Source organism: Chaetodon trifascialis, chromosome 5 (assembly GCF_039877785.1).
Source record: "Chaetodon trifascialis isolate fChaTrf1 chromosome 5, fChaTrf1.hap1, whole genome shotgun sequence".
Taxonomy (NCBI): Eukaryota; Metazoa; Chordata; class Actinopteri; order Chaetodontiformes; family Chaetodontidae; genus Chaetodon; species Chaetodon trifascialis.
In genome coordinates, this window is record NC_092060.1 from 16763758 (window position 1) to 16781733 (window position 17976).

At 43.5% G+C, this 17976-nt stretch overlaps 1 protein-coding gene across 30 annotated transcripts in view; it reads left to right on the top strand.

Moving 5' to 3' along the window:
* LOC139331568 (protocadherin alpha-C2-like) overlaps positions 1-17976 on the top strand; it is a 208430-nt gene that overhangs the window by 158212 nt on the left and 32242 nt on the right. Inside the window, exon 1 of one of the 30 annotated variants that reach the window (XM_070963083.1) lies at positions 881-3304. The exons of 25 other annotated variants lie outside the window; for them this stretch is intronic. In XM_070963083.1, the coding sequence (XP_070819184.1) occupies positions 926-3304 (2379 nt within the window). In that variant the 5' untranslated portion in view covers positions 881-925. Of the gene's footprint in view, positions 1-880; positions 3305-4426; positions 6877-7584; positions 10203-10784; positions 13306-13518; positions 16337-17976 lie in introns of those variants that run through there. 4 more of the 30 variants (XM_070963082.1, XM_070963094.1, XM_070963076.1 and 1 more) reach the window with 4 other exon arrangements.

Consider the following 17976-nt stretch of genomic DNA (forward strand, 5'->3'; position numbering starts at 1 on the left):
CCACAAGCTGTAACATAACTTCTATCCAGAATTTATGCTACATGTGTTGTGTCTCAGGTGGTCTGTGCCAAAATACTTTTTAGCAAACATGTTGTATGTTGTAGAAGGACGGTTGAACTAGTGTATTGCCAGTATCTAGACTGAACTCTCCGTGGTGCTGAACTACATTTAAAAGGCATTCAGCTGCAAACTCCACTGCTTTTATGGCTGTTAAAAAACTTTCATTCATCGTTGCAGTGATTGAAACTGTTCTTCACCTGGATTGAAACAGCGGCGGCTGTGTTGCTGAGTTTGTAAACTTGGTCACATAGCTGGAATCAGTTTGCTGTAATCTAAGATTTGCAATGCCTACTGAAACTGAAAGCAGTGAAAAGGCTGTGTCCGTGGTGCTTGACTTTGTGTTGACAGCGTGTGGTTTCTGTACCATCTTGCAATGAATCAAACTCAATTCATTCATTTTTGATTTGTTCTAAATGTGGGAAGTATGGAAAATACACCGGATTTAAAATTCTGAGTCATTTTCTGTCTGGATACAGTGTATTATTGGTCCTTTGCAATAGCTCCTACAGCCACTGAAGTATTTAGCTTATTCATCTATGATGATTGTTGCACTCTAAATGTTAAAAAAAAAAACGCCTGTCTAATATTTAACATCATCATTAATACCATTTATAATATTTTAAATTTTTTGACTATTATTCACCACATGATGTCGCAAGAGACCATACACATGAATTTGTTTATATATCCAAAACTCCTCCTCTCTGCTTTGAAAAAAATTAAATCGTCATCGACCATCACTCCACCCGCGGAAGGTGCTGTGACGAGAGGAGCAGGAGCTTCCACACAGCAAAATTTCTTTGGACGGGAATTTTGGACTGAGGATAAATGATCGTTTGGGTTCAGTTCTTCTGTTGCCTCAACAATGTATATTCGACTACAGAAGGAATACGTCTGGATTCACACTGTCGTGTTTCTTTGTCTCTGTGAGCGCTCAGCGTCGCAACTGTCCTACTCGATTTCCGAGGAGGTGAACAAAGGCACCGCTGTGGGGAATATTGCAAAGGATTTAAACCTCAATGTCCAGGAACTAGAGAGCAGAGATCTACGTATTGTTTCGAGTTACAGTAAGAAATATTTTGACGTGAATTTGCGGACCGGGAACATCTTTGTTGATGAGCGGATAGACAGAGAAGAGCTTTGTCCGCATGTGGTAAAATGCTCGTTAAAAATACAAGCTGTTCTTAACAACCCCATGACTGCGCACCGCATTGAGGTCAATGTTTTAGATATAAACGATAATTCGCCTGCTTTTATTGAAAAAGCGTATTCTTTGAATATTTCAGAATCATCTCTAACGGGAGAGCGTTATTTTCTCCCAATAGCAGAAGACGCAGACATTGGCAGCAACTCAGTGAAGAACTACAAGCTGAGCCAAAATGAACATTTCTCCCTCGATGTGCAGAGCGGCGGAGATCACGGTGTGTCTACTGAGTTAGTGCTGCAGAAAGCTTTAGACCGAGAGAAACAGTCGGTGATCACACTTCTCTTAACGGCTGTAGATGGAGGAAAACCGCCCAGATCGGGGTCATTACAAATACATGTTAATGTAATCGATGCCAATGACAACATACCCACTTTTAGCAAATCGCTTTATAAAGTGCGTGTGCGGGAAAATACTCCACAAGGAACAGTAGTAATTAAGTTAAATGCAACAGATTTAGACGAAGGCATCAACAGTAAGATCCTGTATTCGTTTATGAAACGAGGAAATATTGATCCGTCAAATATTTTTGATCTAAATTCAGAAACAGGAGAAATCACTGTCAAGGGAACATTAGATTATGAAGAGACGGCTGCTTATGAAGTTAGAGTTCAAGCAATGGATCAAGGCACCTCTCCTCGTAGTGCACAAGCTAAACTGCTGATAGAGATTATTGATGTGAACGACAATGCCCCAGAAATATCTGTGACGTCACTCATGACACCAGTAAAAGAAGACGCAGAACTGGGGACAATCGTTGCTTTGGTTACAGTCAGTGACAAAGACGGAGGAAACAATGGTGCAACTAACTGTAAGGTCGATGGATCTGTTCCGTTTAAACTCAAGTCCAACTACAAAAATGACTATTCATTAGTGGTAGATGGACCACTGGACAGAGAAAACACTTCTGTTTACAATGTCACCATTACAGCCACAGATGAAGGAAGTCCACCTCTGTCCAGTGTGAGAGTCATTACTGTTCATGTTTCTGATGTCAATGATAATGCGCCTCGATTTACGGAGTCTGTAATTAATGTTTATATGAAAGAAAATAGTCCAGTAGGCTCCGTTATATATACGATCCATGCCTTTGATCCTGACTTGAAAAGTAATGCAAAATTAACTTACACATTGCTAGACAGTTCTGCAAAAAATATTCCAATTTCATCAATGATAAACATTAACTCAGAGACTGGAGATATAATCAGTCTGCAGTCTTTCAACTATGAGGAGTTAAAGACGTTTCAGTTCAAAGTTCAGGCCACAGACTCTGGTGTTCCTCCGCTCAGCAGCAACGTGACTCTCAACGTTTTAATCCTGGATGAAAATGACAACAGTCCCACGATTCTCGCGCCATATTCTGAGCACGGCTCCGTTAACAGTGAGAGCATCCCCTATTCTGCTGAAGCGGGATACTTTGTGGCAAAGATCAGGGCTGTAGACGCAGACTCTGGATACAATGCGCTGCTCTCTTATCACCTGTCTGAGCCCAAAGGAAACAACCTCTTCCGGATCGGAACCAGCACCGGAGAAATCCGGACTAAGAGGAGAATGAGTGACAATGACCTGAAAACTCACCCCTTGGTGGTGTTGGTGTCTGATAACGGAGAACCCTCCCTGTCAGCTACTGTGTCTATTGACGTGGTGGTGGTTGAAAGCACAGCTGACATCCAGACTCAGTTCAGACATGTGCCCGTAAAGGAGGACAGCTTCTCGGATTTAAACCTGTATCTGCTGATCGCCATTGTGTCGGTCTCACTCATCTTTCTGCTCAGCCTCATCAGTTTAATAGCTGTCAAATGTCACAGGACAGACGGCGATTTTAGCAGGTACAGCGCCCCAATGATCACCACCCACCCTGACGGGAGCTGGTCTTACTCCAAATCTACTCAGCAGTATGACGTGTGTTTCAGCTCAGACACGCTCAAGAGTGACGTAGTGGTTTTCCCCGCACCGTTCCCGCCTGCAGATGCAGAACTGATCAGTATTAATGGAGGAGACACTTTTACCAGAACTCAGACTTTACCCAACAAAGAGAAGGTAGGCCATTTGAGCTGACTGCTTCCAAAAAATTAAGTGCTATCATACAGATGTCATTTCCTGACTGTTTAGGCATGTCAACATTTCCAGTAATTTGATACATAAACATGTACATTTGTAGAACGTCAATCACACAAAATAACAAAGGCAACACAATGCAGTGACTCCCGGTTTGTCACACCTGTTGAAACAGAAACTAATATATCTTCTTACAATAATCCCACTGCACTTTAAACTTTGCTTATCTTGAAAGGAACTTGCAAAACCACAAGCTGTAACATAACTTCTATCCAGAATTTTTGTACATGCGTTTTGTCTCAGGTGGTCTGTGCCAAAATACTTTTTAGCAAACATGTTGTATGTTGTAGAAGGACGGTTGAACGAGTGTATTGCCAGTATCTAGACTGAACTCTCCGTGGTGCTGAACTACATTTAAAAGGCATTCAGCTGCAAACTCCACTGCTTTTATGGCTGTTAAAAAACTTTCATTCATCGTTGCAGTGATTGAAACTGTTCTTCACCTGGATTGAAACAGGGGTTACCGTGTGTCTGAGTCTGTAAACTTGGGCATATAGCTGGAATCAGTTTGCTGTAATCTAAGATTTGCAATGCCTACTGAATCTGAAAGCAGTGAAAAGGCTGTGTCCGTGGTGCTTGACTTTGTGTTGACAGCGTGTGGTTTCTGTACCATCTTGCAATGAATCAATGATTTGTTCTAAATGTGGGACTTTCGAAGTATGGAAAATACACTGGATTTAAAATTCTAAGTCATTTTCTGTCTGGATACAGTGTATTATTTGTCCTTTGCAATAGCTCACACAGCCACTGAAGTATTTTGCTTATTCATCTATGATGGTTGTTGCACTCTAAATGTTAAAAAAAAAGAGTATTTCTAATAGTAAACATTATCATTAATACCACTCATAATATTTAAAATTTTTTGACTATGTATGCGGTTACCTATTATTCACCACATGATGTCGCAAGAGACCATACACATGAATTTGTTTATATATCCAAAACTCCTCCTCTCTGCTTTGAAAAAAATTAAATCGTCATCGACCATCACTCCACCCGCGGAAGGTGCTGTGACGAGAGGAGCAGGAGCTTCCACACAGCAATATTTCTTTGGACGGGAATTTTGGACTGAGGATAAATGATCGTTTGGGTTCAGTTCTTCTGTTGCCTCAACAATGTATATTCGACTACAGAAGGAATACGTCTGGATTCACACTGTCGTGTTTCTTTGTCTCTGTGAGCGCTCAGTGTTGCAACTGTCCTACTCGATTTCCGAGGAGGTGAACAAAGGCACCGCTGTGGGGAATATTGCAAAGGATTTAAACCTCAATGTCCAGGAACTAGAGAGCAGAGATCTACGTATTGTTTCGAGTTACAGTAAGAAATATTTTGACGTGAATTTGCGGACCGGGAACATCTTTGTTGATGAGCGGATAGACAGAGAAGAGCTTTGTCCGCATGTGGTAAAATGCTCGTTAAAAATACAAGCTGTTCTTAACAACCCCATGACTGCGCACCGCATCGAGGTCAATGTTTTAGATATAAACGATAATTCGCCTGCTTTTATTGAAAAAGCGTATTCTTTGAATATTTCAGAATCATCTCTAACGGGAGAGCGATATCTTCTCCCATTAGCAGTAGACGCAGATATAGGCAGCAACTCAGTGAAGAACTACAAGCTGAGCCAAAATGAACATTTCTCCCTCGATGTGCAGAGCGGCGGAGATCACGGTGTGTCTGCTGAGTTAGTGCTGCAGAAAGCTTTAGACCGAGAGAAACAGTCGGTGATCACACTTCTCTTAACGGCTGTAGATGGAGGAAAACCGCCCAGATCGGGGTCATTACAAATACATGTTAATGTCTTAGATGCCAATGATAATATACCCACTTTTAGCAAATCGCTGTATAAAGTGCGTGTGAGTGAAAATATCGCACAAGGAACAGTAGTAATTAAGTTAAATGCAACAGATTTAGACGAAGGCATCAACAGTAAGATCCTGTATTCGTTTATCAAACGAGGAAATATTGATCCGTCAAATATTTTTGATCTAAATTCAGAAACAGGAGAAATCACCGTCAAGGGAACATTAGATTATGAAGAGACGGCTGCTTATGAAGTTAGAGTTCAAGCAATGGATCAAGGCACCTCTCCTCGTAGTGCACATGCTAAACTGCTGATAGAGATTATTGATGTGAACGACAATGCCCCAGAAATATCTGTGACGTCACTCATGACACCAGTAAAAGAAGACGCAGAACTGGGGACAATCGTTGCTTTGGTTACAGTCAGTGACAAAGACGGAGGAAACAATGGTGCAACTAACTGTAAGGTCGATGGATCTGTTCCGTTTAAACTCAAGTCCAACTACAAAAATGACTATTCATTAGTAGTAGATGGACCACTGGACAGAGAAAACACTTCTGTTTACAATGTCACCATTACAGCCACAGATGAAGGAAGTCCACCTCTGTCCAGTGTGAGAGTCATTACTGTTCATGTTTCTGATGTCAATGATAATGCGCCTCGATTTACGGAGTCTGTGATTAATGTTTATATGAAAGAAAATAGTCCAGTAGGCTCCGTTATATATACGATCCATGCCTTTGATCCTGACTTGGAAAGTAATGCAAAATTAACTTACACATTGTTAGATAGTTCTGCAAAAAATATTCCAATTTCATCAGTGATAAACATCAACCCAGAGACTGGAGATATAATCAGCCTGCAGTCTTTTAACTATGAGGAGTTAAAGACGTTTCAGTTCAAAGTTCAGGCCACAGACTCTGGTGTTCCTCCGCTCAGCAGCAACGTGACTGTCAACGTTTTAATCCTGGATGAAAATGACAACAGTCCCACGATTCTCGCGCCATATTCTGAGCACGGCTCCGTTAACAGTGAGAGCATCCCCTATTCTGCTGAAGCGGGATACTTTGTGGCAAAGATCAGGGCTGTAGACGCAGACTCTGGATACAATGCGCTGCTCTCTTATCACCTGTCTGAGCCCAAAGGAAACAACCTCTTCCGGATCGGAACCAGCACCGGAGAAATCCGGACTAAGAGGAGAATGAGTGACAATGACCTGAAAACTCACCCCTTGGTGGTGTTGGTGTCTGATAACGGAGAACCCTCCCTGTCAGCTACTGTGTCTATTGACGTGGTGGTGGTTGAGAGCACAGCTGACATCCAGACTCAGTTCAGACATGTGCCCGTAAAGGAGGACAGCTTCTCGGATTTAAACCTGTATCTGCTGATCGCCATTGTGTCGGTCTCACTCATCTTTCTGCTCAGCCTCATCAGTTTAATAGCTGTCAAATGTCACAGGACAGACGGCGATTTCAGCAGGTACAGCGCCCCAATGATCACCACCCACCCTGACGGGAGCTGGTCTTACTCCAAATCTACTCAGCAGTATGACGTGTGTTTCAGTTCGGACACGCTCAAGAGTGACGTAGTGGTTTTCCCCGCACCGTTTCCGCCTGTAGATGCAGAACTGATCAGTATTAATGGAGGAGACACTTTTACCAGAACTCAGACTTTACCCAGTAAAGAAAAGGTGAGTTGGTTGCAGCCTTTCGCTCCATTTTAAGTTGTGAAAAGTCCATTCAAGAGCTGCCTTTCCTCTTCTGAATGTGTGATTTTATCGTTGGCCTCCTTGCCATCCGTAGCCAACATACATGTCTTCCAAACATGACAGAAGTCATAATTAAGTCAATCCAATACAAGCACATAGCTCTGCACTGACACAGATAATTGTCTTAAGTTGAAAAACAGAAAACGGACCCTACTGGTGAGTTTGTATGGCGCTTTCCGTGGTGCTGAAAACACACTGGTTTCTTCCTCGTCCTCTTTGGCTCACAATCCAACACCTCTGACTTGACAGATTTCAACTCTAACTTAAGCTGTGAACAAGTTATTTGTGCATCCTTGTTTTTGAGGCAAAGCTGGTGGAAATCAGCTTGTTTATCATGCTGAGCTGTCTTAAAACCGTACTACTGGCGACACTTGTTTGTATTGTCCATGTCTTTCAACTCTGTCTTGAACACGTTGTTTTGTTTTCCACGTGTTACATTAATTGGAGGTTGTTGGTGGAGAACACGGTCATTTGTTTCTTCAGGAATCTGTGACCATTTAGCGTCATCTTTTCCTCTCTACGCATCTGCTAAAAGGAAAATTAAGATGTGTTCTTAACACACTTAAAATGTTAAGATATACAGGAGTAGACGTGTTGTAATATTAGACCTGGACGGTGCTCGTTTTTTTTTCCTTTAATATTTTCATATCTGAGTTGTAACGCGTGGGGTCGCTGATGACCACGTCTTTTTCTGAGCTCGGCGTTTTCAGTCTCCTCCTTTCCGTGTGAAGCGTCAGCAGACTGTGAGTGCTTTGTGAGAGGAACACGGATGGCGACGAAAAGGAGAGGACTTGAGTGGATGGGATTAAACACGCTGGCCGATCGAGTGGCGTTTTATGGATGAATACATTTGATGTCTCGTCGGTGTCTTTGAAAGCATGGGCAGTGAAAGGAACACCGAAATTCTCTGTTGGCTGTTTATCGTGTTCTTATCTGACTGGGCTGCAGCTCAGATATCCTATTCTGTCTCCGAGGAGGTGGACAAAGGGACCGTGGTTGGGAATCTTGCAAAGAATCTAAATGTCAACGCTCGAGACCTGCAAACGAGGAATCTGAATATCGTGTCTGGATACAGTAAGAAATATTTCGGAGCAAATTTAAAAACGGGGGATCTTTATGTTAATGAGCGAATAGACCGCGAGGAGCTTTGTCCAAACACGATCATATGCACGCTAAACTTGGAGGCCATACTGAGTGATCCTGTGGTACTCCAACGCATTGAGGTGGTAATTACTGATGTAAATGACAACGCACCTACATTCGTTGAGAAATCATATTCACTGAACATATCAGAATTGTCGCCTACAGGCGAACACTTCTTGCTTCCCCTGGCTCTTGATGCAGATACGGGAAGCAATTCAGTACAGACTTACAGACTGAGTCCAAATGAATACTTCTCCCTCGATGTGCAGAGCGGTGGAGAACATAGTCTATCGGCTGAATTAGTGCTGCTGAAAGCGTTGGACCGTGAAAAACAGGCAGTTATTAAGCTAACGCTGACCGCTATAGACGGAGGAAAGCCTCCGAAAACCGGAAGCTTACACATAAATGTAAATGTTCTGGATGTTAATGATAACACGCCGACATTCAGTAAAACACTTTACAAAGCACGAGTAAATGAAAATGCGCCAGCTGGATCATTAGTAATTCAACTGAACGCTACAGATCTAGACGAAGGGGACAACGGGAGGGTCGCTTACTCTTTTGTCAAGCGAGGAAACTTTAATCCCGCAGATGTGTTTTTAATTAACGCAGAAAGTGGGGAGATCACAGTAAAGGGTCATTTGGATTACGAAGCACAGTCGGCATATGAAATCCATGTTCAAGCAACAGACAAAGGGGGTTTGCCTCGAAGTGCAAATGGAAAGCTGCTTGTAGAGGTAGTTGACGTGAACGACAATGCCCCAGAAATTGTGGTGACGTCACTCATGAACCCCGTTAAAGAAGATGCTGACATAGGAAGCGTTGTCGCTTTAGTGACGGTGACCGATAAAGATGGAGGAAAAAACGGCCAGACTCGCTCTAAACTTATTGGCTCTGCACCTTTTAAGCTAAATTCCAATTATAAAAATTATTACTCTTTAGTTGTAGATGGACCTCTTGATAGAGAAGGATGCTCTTCTTACAACGTCACGATTGTAGCTGCTGATGAGGGGATCCCGCCTCTGTCCAGCACAAGCGTTATTACTGTTCAGGTGTCTGATGTCAATGATAACGCGCCTGGTTTCCTTGAACCCGTGATTAATATTTATGTGAAGGAAAATAGTCCTGTTGGAGCTAGTGTATATACGATAACTGCAGTCGATCCTGATATAAATGAAAACGCTCGTGTGACATACTCATTGGATGGTGATTCAAGAAGTATTCCAATAACTTCTGTTGTAAACATCAACTCGGAGACTGGAGACATAATCAGCCTGCAGTCTTTCAATTATGAGGAGTTAAAGACGTTTCACTTCAAAGTTCAGGCCACAGACTCTGGTGTTCCTCCGCTCAGCAGCAACGTGACTGTCAACGTTTTAATCCTGGATGAAAATGACAACAGTCCCACGATTCTCGCGCCATATTCTGAGCACGGCTCCGTTAACAGTGAGAGCATCCCCTATTCTGCTGAAGCGGGATACTTTGTGGCAAAGATCAGGGCTGTAGACGCAGACTCTGGATACAATGCGCTGCTCTCTTATCACCTGTCTGAGCCCAAAGGAAACAACCTCTTCCGGATCGGAACCAGCACCGGAGAAATCCGGACTAAGAGGAGAATGAGTGACAATGACCTGAAAACTCACCCCTTGGTGGTGTTCGTGTCTGATAACGGAGAACCCTCCCTGTCAGCTACTGTGTCTATTGACGTGGTGGTGGTCGAAAGCACAGCTGACATCCAGACTCAGTTCAGACATGTGCCCGTAAAGGAGGACAGCTTCTCGGATTTGAACCTGTATCTGCTGATCGCCATTGTGTCGGTCTCACTCATCTTTCTGCTCAGCCTCATCAGTTTAATAGCTGTCAAATGTCACAGGACAGACGGCGATTTCAGCAGGTACAGCGCCCCAATGATCACCACCCACCCTGACGGGAGCTGGTCTTACTCCAAATCTACTCAGCAGTATGACGTGTGTTTCAGCTCAGACACGCTCAAGAGTGACGTAGTGGTTTTCCCCGCGCCGTTTCCGCCTGCAGATGCTGAACTGATCAGTATTAATGGAGGAGACACTTTTACCAGAACTCAGACTTTACCTAATAAAGAAAAGGTAAGTTGTTTCTAAATTAAGAGTAGCATTGTGGTAATCATGTATGGAATTCAGTTTCTGAAAGACAAGTTAGGTCGTCAGATAATCCGGTTTTGGACATTTTAAAAATGACTGACTTATCGTGATAGCTATGGTTGTGAAAGCAGCGAGATACAAAGTGGTACTTTGAGTGACACATGTAGATCACTAAATACCTGAGATCTTTTCACTCGGATGATGGTCGGAATTGGAGATTTTGTGTGCGGTATGATTTGAAACAGCTGCTAAATGATGGTATTTTAAGCAGAGAAGTTTCTGGTCAAATTCGGTCTGTGTTGGGCTGCTGGTGAGGGAGGACGCTGTCCATGGTTCTGAACGCCAGATGGCGGTTTTCCGTGCATGTGTTTAGGTCTCATTTAAACCTTGTTCACAATATCAATTCTTTAATGTCTTTTGTCCTGGTAAGTCCAGGTTTCGACTGATCTGACCGTCTGCACAAGTATGGGCTACACTTCAGCTTGTATGTCTTTATACTCTAACCCCCAAATAACAGCTGGTGTCGCTGGAGACCACAATATTCGCGTGGCTTCCTTTTCTCCCCATCAGACTCCTCCTCTCCGCATGGAGTCATCGGTGCTTTGTCAGAAAATACACAATGGTTATGAGACAGCGAGCGCTTCGTCCGCAATCCGGCTAAACTGTGGACATGTTCGAAAATGATTATTTCTTTCATTCTGTGGCAGCGATGGGACGTGCACGACTGACAGTGTCGATCTGGATACAAATAATAGCTCTGCTTTGTCTGTGTGACGGGTCCGCAGCGCAGCTCTCGTTCTCCGTTTCCGAGGAGGTTGACAAAGGAACGGTCGTGGGAAATCTCGCTAAGGATTTACAAATTAATGTTCACGAACTGGAAAAACGGGATTTACGAGTTGTGTCCGTGAATTCTAAGACATATTTCGACGTGGATTTAAAAACAGGTGCTCTTTTTGTCTGCGACAGGATTGATCGTGAGGAGCTCTGTCCAAACACGGCAAAATGTTCGCTGAATATAGAGGCCATTCTGAGCCACCCAATGCACCTGCATCGCATAGAGGTACAAATTATTGACATTAACGACAATGCACCATCTTTTCGCGATAGAGAGAAGACTTTTAATATTTCTGAATCGTCTTTTACCGGGGAGAGGTATCTGCTCCCGATGGCAAACGACGCAGACACGGGGAGTAACTCGGTGAAAAGCTACAAGCTGAGTCCAAATGATTATTTCTCACTGGATGTACAGAGCGGCGGACAGCACAGTGAGCCTGCTGAGTTAGTGCTCCAGAAATCTTTAGACAGAGAGAAACAATCTGTTATCCACCTTATTTTAACTGCTCTGGACGGAGGAAAACCTGCCAGGTCAGGGACATTAAAGATAGTTGTACATGTTATGGATATAAACGACAATGCCCCAGTATTTAGTCAAACTCTGTATAAGGCGCAGGTAACTGAAAATGCTCCATATCAGACATCCATATTGACTGTAACTGCTACAGATTTAGATGAGGGAATAAATGGTGAGATTTTATATTCGTTTATTGAGAAGGGAAATTTCAATCCCGAAGCTGTGTTCTCCATAAACCCAGACACGGGGGAAATAACTGTGACGGGAAAAGTAGACTATGAAGAGAATACAGCATATGATATTCGTGTACAGGCAAGAGATAAAGGTACACCGTCTAGAAGTGTGCATGGCAAAGTGCTCGTGGAAGTAACTGACGTTAATGACAATGTACCTGAAATCATTATCTCCTCTCTTATGAGCCCAGTTAAAGAGGACTCTGAGATAGGTACAGTGGTCGCTTTGGTGACAGTGACTGACAAAGATGGGGGTAATAATGGACTCACCAGTGCAAAAATTCTTGGAATGGTGCCTTTTAAGCTCAAGCTGAACTACAAAAATTATTATTCATTAACAGTCGATGGACCTCTTGACAGAGAGAGTGTTTCTCAGTATAACGTCACCATCATAGCCACTGATGAAGGCACTCCACCTCTGTCCAGCACCAGTGTTATTCCTGTTCACATTTCTGATGTGAATGACAATGCCCCTCTATTCCCAGAACCTGTGATTAATGTATATGTCAAAGAGAATAGTGCAGTGGGAGCTACTGTCTTTACTATAACTGCAGTAGATCCTGATATGGAAGAAAACGCTAAGTTGACATATGCATCATTAGATGGCATTTCAAAAAGCATTCCTATAACTTCTGTTGTAAACATTAACTCAGAGACTGGAGATATAATCAGTCTGCAGTCTTTCAACTATGAGGAGTTAAAGACGTTTCAGTTCAAAGTTCAGGCCACAGACTCTGGTGTTCCTCCGCTCAGCAGCAATGTGACTGTCAACGTTTTTATTCTGGATGAAAATGACAATAATCCAACGATTCTTGCGCCATATTCTGAGCACGGCTCCGTTAACAGTGAGAGCATCCCCTATTCTGCTGAAGCGGGATACTTTGTGGCAAAGATCAGGGCTGTAGACGCAGACTCTGGATACAATGCGCTGCTCTCTTATCACCTGTCTGAGCCCAAAGGAAACAACCTCTTCCGGATCGGAACCAGCACCGGAGAAATCCGGACTAAGAGGAGAATGAGTGACAATGACCTGAAAACTCACCCCTTGGTGGTGTTGGTGTCTGATAACGGAGAACCCTCCCTGTCAGCTACTGTGTCTATTGACGTGGTGGTGGTCGAAAGCACAGCTGACATCCAGACTCAGTTCAGACATGTGCCCGTAAAGGAGGACAGCTTCTCGGATTTAAACCTGTATCTGCTGATCGCCATTGTGTCGGTCTCACTCATCTTTCTGCTCAGCCTCATCAGTTTAATAGCTGTCAAATGCCACAGGACAGACGGTGATTTCAGCAGGTACAGCGCCCCAATGATCACCACCCACCCTGACGGGAGCTGGTCTTACTCCAAATCTACTCAGCAGTATGACGTGTGTTTCAGCTCAGACACGCTCAAGAGTGACGTAGTGGTTTTCCCCGCACCGTTTCCGCCTGCAGATGCTGAACTCATCAGTATTAATGGAGGAGACACTTTTACCAGAACGCAGACTTTACCTAATAAAGAAAAGGTAAGGTTGATGGTGCATAAAACATAGGGCTGCCAATAGTTATCTACAATGCAGATGAGTCTTACACTTTATGGTGTTGTCCTTGACAGTAAGTGTGGTTGTGTGTGATCTAATTTTCATGATGCAATTTAAGATAAACCATTGGTGCCATTTTTGTAAAGGTAAGAATTTTAAAGCATTATTAATATGTTCCTCTTTGACCTCTTGGTTAGTCACTTTAGCCCTTGATTGTGGCTTGCAGCACTTTTGGACTTTCCAAAAAGTTGTTGATATTTAGCCTTTTGGTCATTCCTCTTTAAATATCCTTGCAAGAATGACAGGTGATGGCTTTTCAGTTGATGGCAAATTGACGTGAATTCTGAGTTGCTTAATTTCACCAAAATGATGAAATTTAATTAGTTCATCTGTTTTCATCTTTTCTTGCGTCTGACTTCGACATTACCACAAGATGTCGCTCTCGGCTCACGGAGTTAAAATACCTAATTTTGAGTGTGACGCTCCTCCCTGTTCGTCTCATAGGGTTGTAATTCTTTGTTCGTCGTCCAGCAGAACATCCTCACAGATTTAAGGGGCTCTGAAAATGGAGGTGTCATTACTGAGCAATGTTTCTGCTGGGGTGATTTTTTCGATCTGACTTGTTTAGTAGGCTCTGGGCAGAATGCAACGACGGAGTATTTTCCGGCATTGGATTTATTTTTTGTTCCACGTATCTCACACATGGAGTATCGCGGCAGCACAGATTGTGTATTCTGTTACGGAGGAATCGAGTCCGGGTACTACTGTGGGCAATTTGGCGAAGGATTTACATCTAGATGTGCAAGAACTAGGAAATCGAGGTTTTCAGATTTCAGGACCAAATACGAGGTATTTCGAAATAAATGTTAAGACTGGGATACTTTTAGTGAAAGACAGAATAGACCGAGAGGAGCTCTGCTCTCGTAATGTGAAGTGCTCTCTGGAGGTGGAAGCCATTGTGAACTCTCCACTGAATCTCTATCGTTTTGAGGTTAAAATCGTGGACATAAACGACAATGCACCATCTTTTCGGATACCGGGGATTGTTTTGAACGTGTCTGAGTCAGCTTTTCCTGGCGAAAGATTTGCACTACCAAAGGCTTTCGATGCAGATGTCGGCAGTTACTCCGTCAAAAACTACAAGCTGAGTCAAAATGAACATTTCACCCTGGATGTGCAGAATGGTGGAGAGCCGACAATGTCCGCTGAAATGATACTGCAGAAAGCCTTGGACCGTGAGAAGCAAGCTATTATTAGACTAACACTGACGGCTGTAGACGGAGGAAAACCTCCTAAATCCGGCACGCTACATATCACCGTTAATGTACAAGATGTAAATGATAATATTCCAATATTTGACAAGTCGCTGTACAAAGCCACAGTGCGCGAGAACACGCCGCACGGTGCAACCGTAATGTCTGTGCATGCTAAGGATTTAGATGAGGGTCTAAATGGAGAAATACTGTATTCCTTTATCAACCAAGACAATGATAAAGATGTTCATAAATTTGCCATCAATCCCCTAACGGGAGAGATTACGGTGAATGGTGAATTGGACCACGAAAAAAGCAACGCAGTTGAAATCCGTGTCCAGGCGAAAGACAAAGGGCCAAGTCCAAGAGCATCTCATTGTAAAGTACTCGTTGAAATCACGGATGTTAATGACAATCCACCAGAAATATCAGTAACATCTTTAGTCAACGTAGTGAGGGAAGACGCGCCCCTCGACACAATGGTTGGACTTATAACTGTGAGAGATATCGACGCAGATAAAAATGGCGTTGTTCAGGTTAGAATCGTTGATTCAGTGCCGTTCACAATTAAGAACACATACAAGAATCATTATTCTTTGGTCGTAGACGGAACTCTCGACAGAGAGAGCGCGTCTCAGTATAATGTCACAATAACAGCGACTGATGAAGGAGTTCCGCCTCTTTCCGGTACAAGCGTTATTACAGTTCACGTTTCTGATGTGAATGACAACGCACCTCGCTTTCAAGAGCCTGTCATAAACATCTACGTCAAAGAGAACAGTCCCGTAGGCGCTGTAATCTACACTATGACTGCAGATGATCCGGATGTAGACGAAAATGCAAAAATAACGTTTTCAGTAATTAACAACAATAATAATAAAAACATAGGGTCACTTATTAACGTCAACTCAGAGACTGGAGATATAATCAGCCTGCAGTCTTTTAACTATGAGGAGTTAAAGACGTTTCAGTTCAAAGTTCAGGCCACAGACTCTGGTGTTCCTCCGCTCAGCAGCAACGTGACTGTCAACGTTTTAATCCTGGATGAAAATGACAACAGTCCCACGATTCTCGCGCCATATTCTGAGCACGGCTCCGTTAACAGTGAGAGCATCCCCTATTCTGCTGAAGCGGGATACTTTGTGGCAAAGATCAGGGCTGTAGACGCAGACTCTGGATACAATGCGCTGCTCTCTTATCACCTGTCTGAGCCCAAAGGAAACAACCTCTTCCGGATCGGAACCAGCACCGGAGAAATCCGGACTAAGAGGAGAATGAGTGACAATGACCTGAAAACTCACCCCTTGGTGGTGTTGGTGTCTGATAACGGAGAACCCTCCCTGTCAGCTACTGTGTCTATTGACGTGGTGGTGGTTGAGAGCACATCTGACATCCAGACTCAGTTCAGACATGTTCCCGTAAAGGAGGACAGCTTCTCGGATTTAAACCTGTATCTGCTGATCGCCATTGTGTCGGTCTCTGTCATCTTTCTGCTCAGCCTCATCAGTTTAATAGCTGTCAAATGCCACAGGACAGACGGCGATTTCAGCAGGTACAGCGCCCCAATGATCACCACCCACCCTGACGGGAGCTGGTCTTACTCCAAATCTACTCAGCAGTATGACGTGTGTTTCAGCTCAGACACGCTCAAGAGTGACGTAGTGGTTTTCCCCGCACCGTTTCCGCCTGCAGATGCTGAACTGATCAGTATTAACGGAGGAGACACTTTTACCAGAACTCAGACTTTACCAAATAAAGAAAAGGTAAGATGCAACCAAACGAATGCATAGACTATTAGTGTCGTAACTTTTGCATACACCGCCTCCTCCAGTATTGAAATTACTCACTCTGCTGAGCTTCTTTTTTTTACCTACTTTTCCTTCTCTGCCTGCCTTTGGCGCTATCCATGGTGCTGAAATCACAGAGGCCTGTTAGAGCGTCTTTGTCACAATGACCCGTCTCTCAAAGCACATCACAAAACTGGTTTAGGGGCCCTGTGTATAGTGCTGCCAAAAACTACAAGTAAAAACACACGTTTTCACTTCACATCAACAGATAATAAAGTAAAAGTAGTCATGGAAATAACTTAATAAAGTAGGTCTATCTTTTGGAAACGCAAGTTGTGAGTAGCCCTGCAATCGGCTGGCGACCGGTTCAGGGTGTACCCCGCCTCTCGCCCATTGTAGCTGGGATAGGCTCCAGCCCCCCGCAACCCCGAAAGGGATAGGCGGTATAGATAATGGATGGATGGAAGTTGTGAGTAACATTGTGAAAAGCAACAGTAGCGATCAGCAAAAGTCTGTCTTCAGTGTTTTGGCTGAATGAATGACGACGTGCAGTTAAGTGCTTAATATTCACAAGCTTATTTAGCGCGTGATGGCTTTTGCGCTGCAAGCAAAGAGGAGATTCGTCTGATGGCAGATGTACATTATAACAGTTCTGAAAAACGATTTTTGTTGCAGGGGTGGAGAAGTTTCTAAGCTAGACTTAGACTTTATTGTCATTCAGCAAACAACGAGTGTACACCGACCCAAATTTTGTTGCAATAGGCTCAGCACAGGATTATATATAACTGTCCATCGCAGCCAAACAGGGCGCCGCCATCTTAGCAAGAGTCCAGGAGACAGTTGAATATGTCCACCACATTTCTGTCAGCGTCCAGCACAATCTTAATTCTTTCTGACATTTCCAGCAGCACATGTTGTTGTCGCCATTGCAAAAAAGAAGAAAAAAAAAACACCCAAAGTCATTTTGTCATTTAGAAAAGCGTTGGCCACTTACCATTCGCTTCTTCCTTCCTCCTGAACCCAAGTGGAAACTTTACACAGCCATGACGTCCAAAAGTACGAATCTTCTAGGCATTATCTCTCTCTCTTTGATACACACTCGACGATGACAAACCCAGTCCTTAAAGTCCCCAGCAAAGGTCTCCAAGTTTCCCTCCGACAAACTACCCGACATCAATCCTCATGTAAATCCTTGAAAATATCTTCCATTTTTGTCACTGCTATCATCTGCTCCAGATAAACTTCTAAATTTACTCGTTGACCGTCTGGAAACACGGTCTCATTCTTCCTTTTCTTTTATTTATTTTGAAATGCTCTCCCTTCCTCATTTTCAAGTTTGCTGTCGGATTCCCGCTCCGACGCCATTTCCGCCATCTGGCCGCCATTTCTTCTTCGCTTATCAATTGTGGGTCTGCCGCACTGCGCTCAGTGCTGCCACTGATGGCTCGAGGCTGTGTTGCAAGCATCTGAAGCTAACCTTTGCTTTAGGCCAGTGATGGCGTTGTGGACTTCACATGAGTTGTATTGTTTTACATGAAAATCGCTGTAGTCCATCTGAGTGAGTCTGATTTTGTTATAAGTCCCTTAAACCATCTACACTTTGATCTTATGTCAAA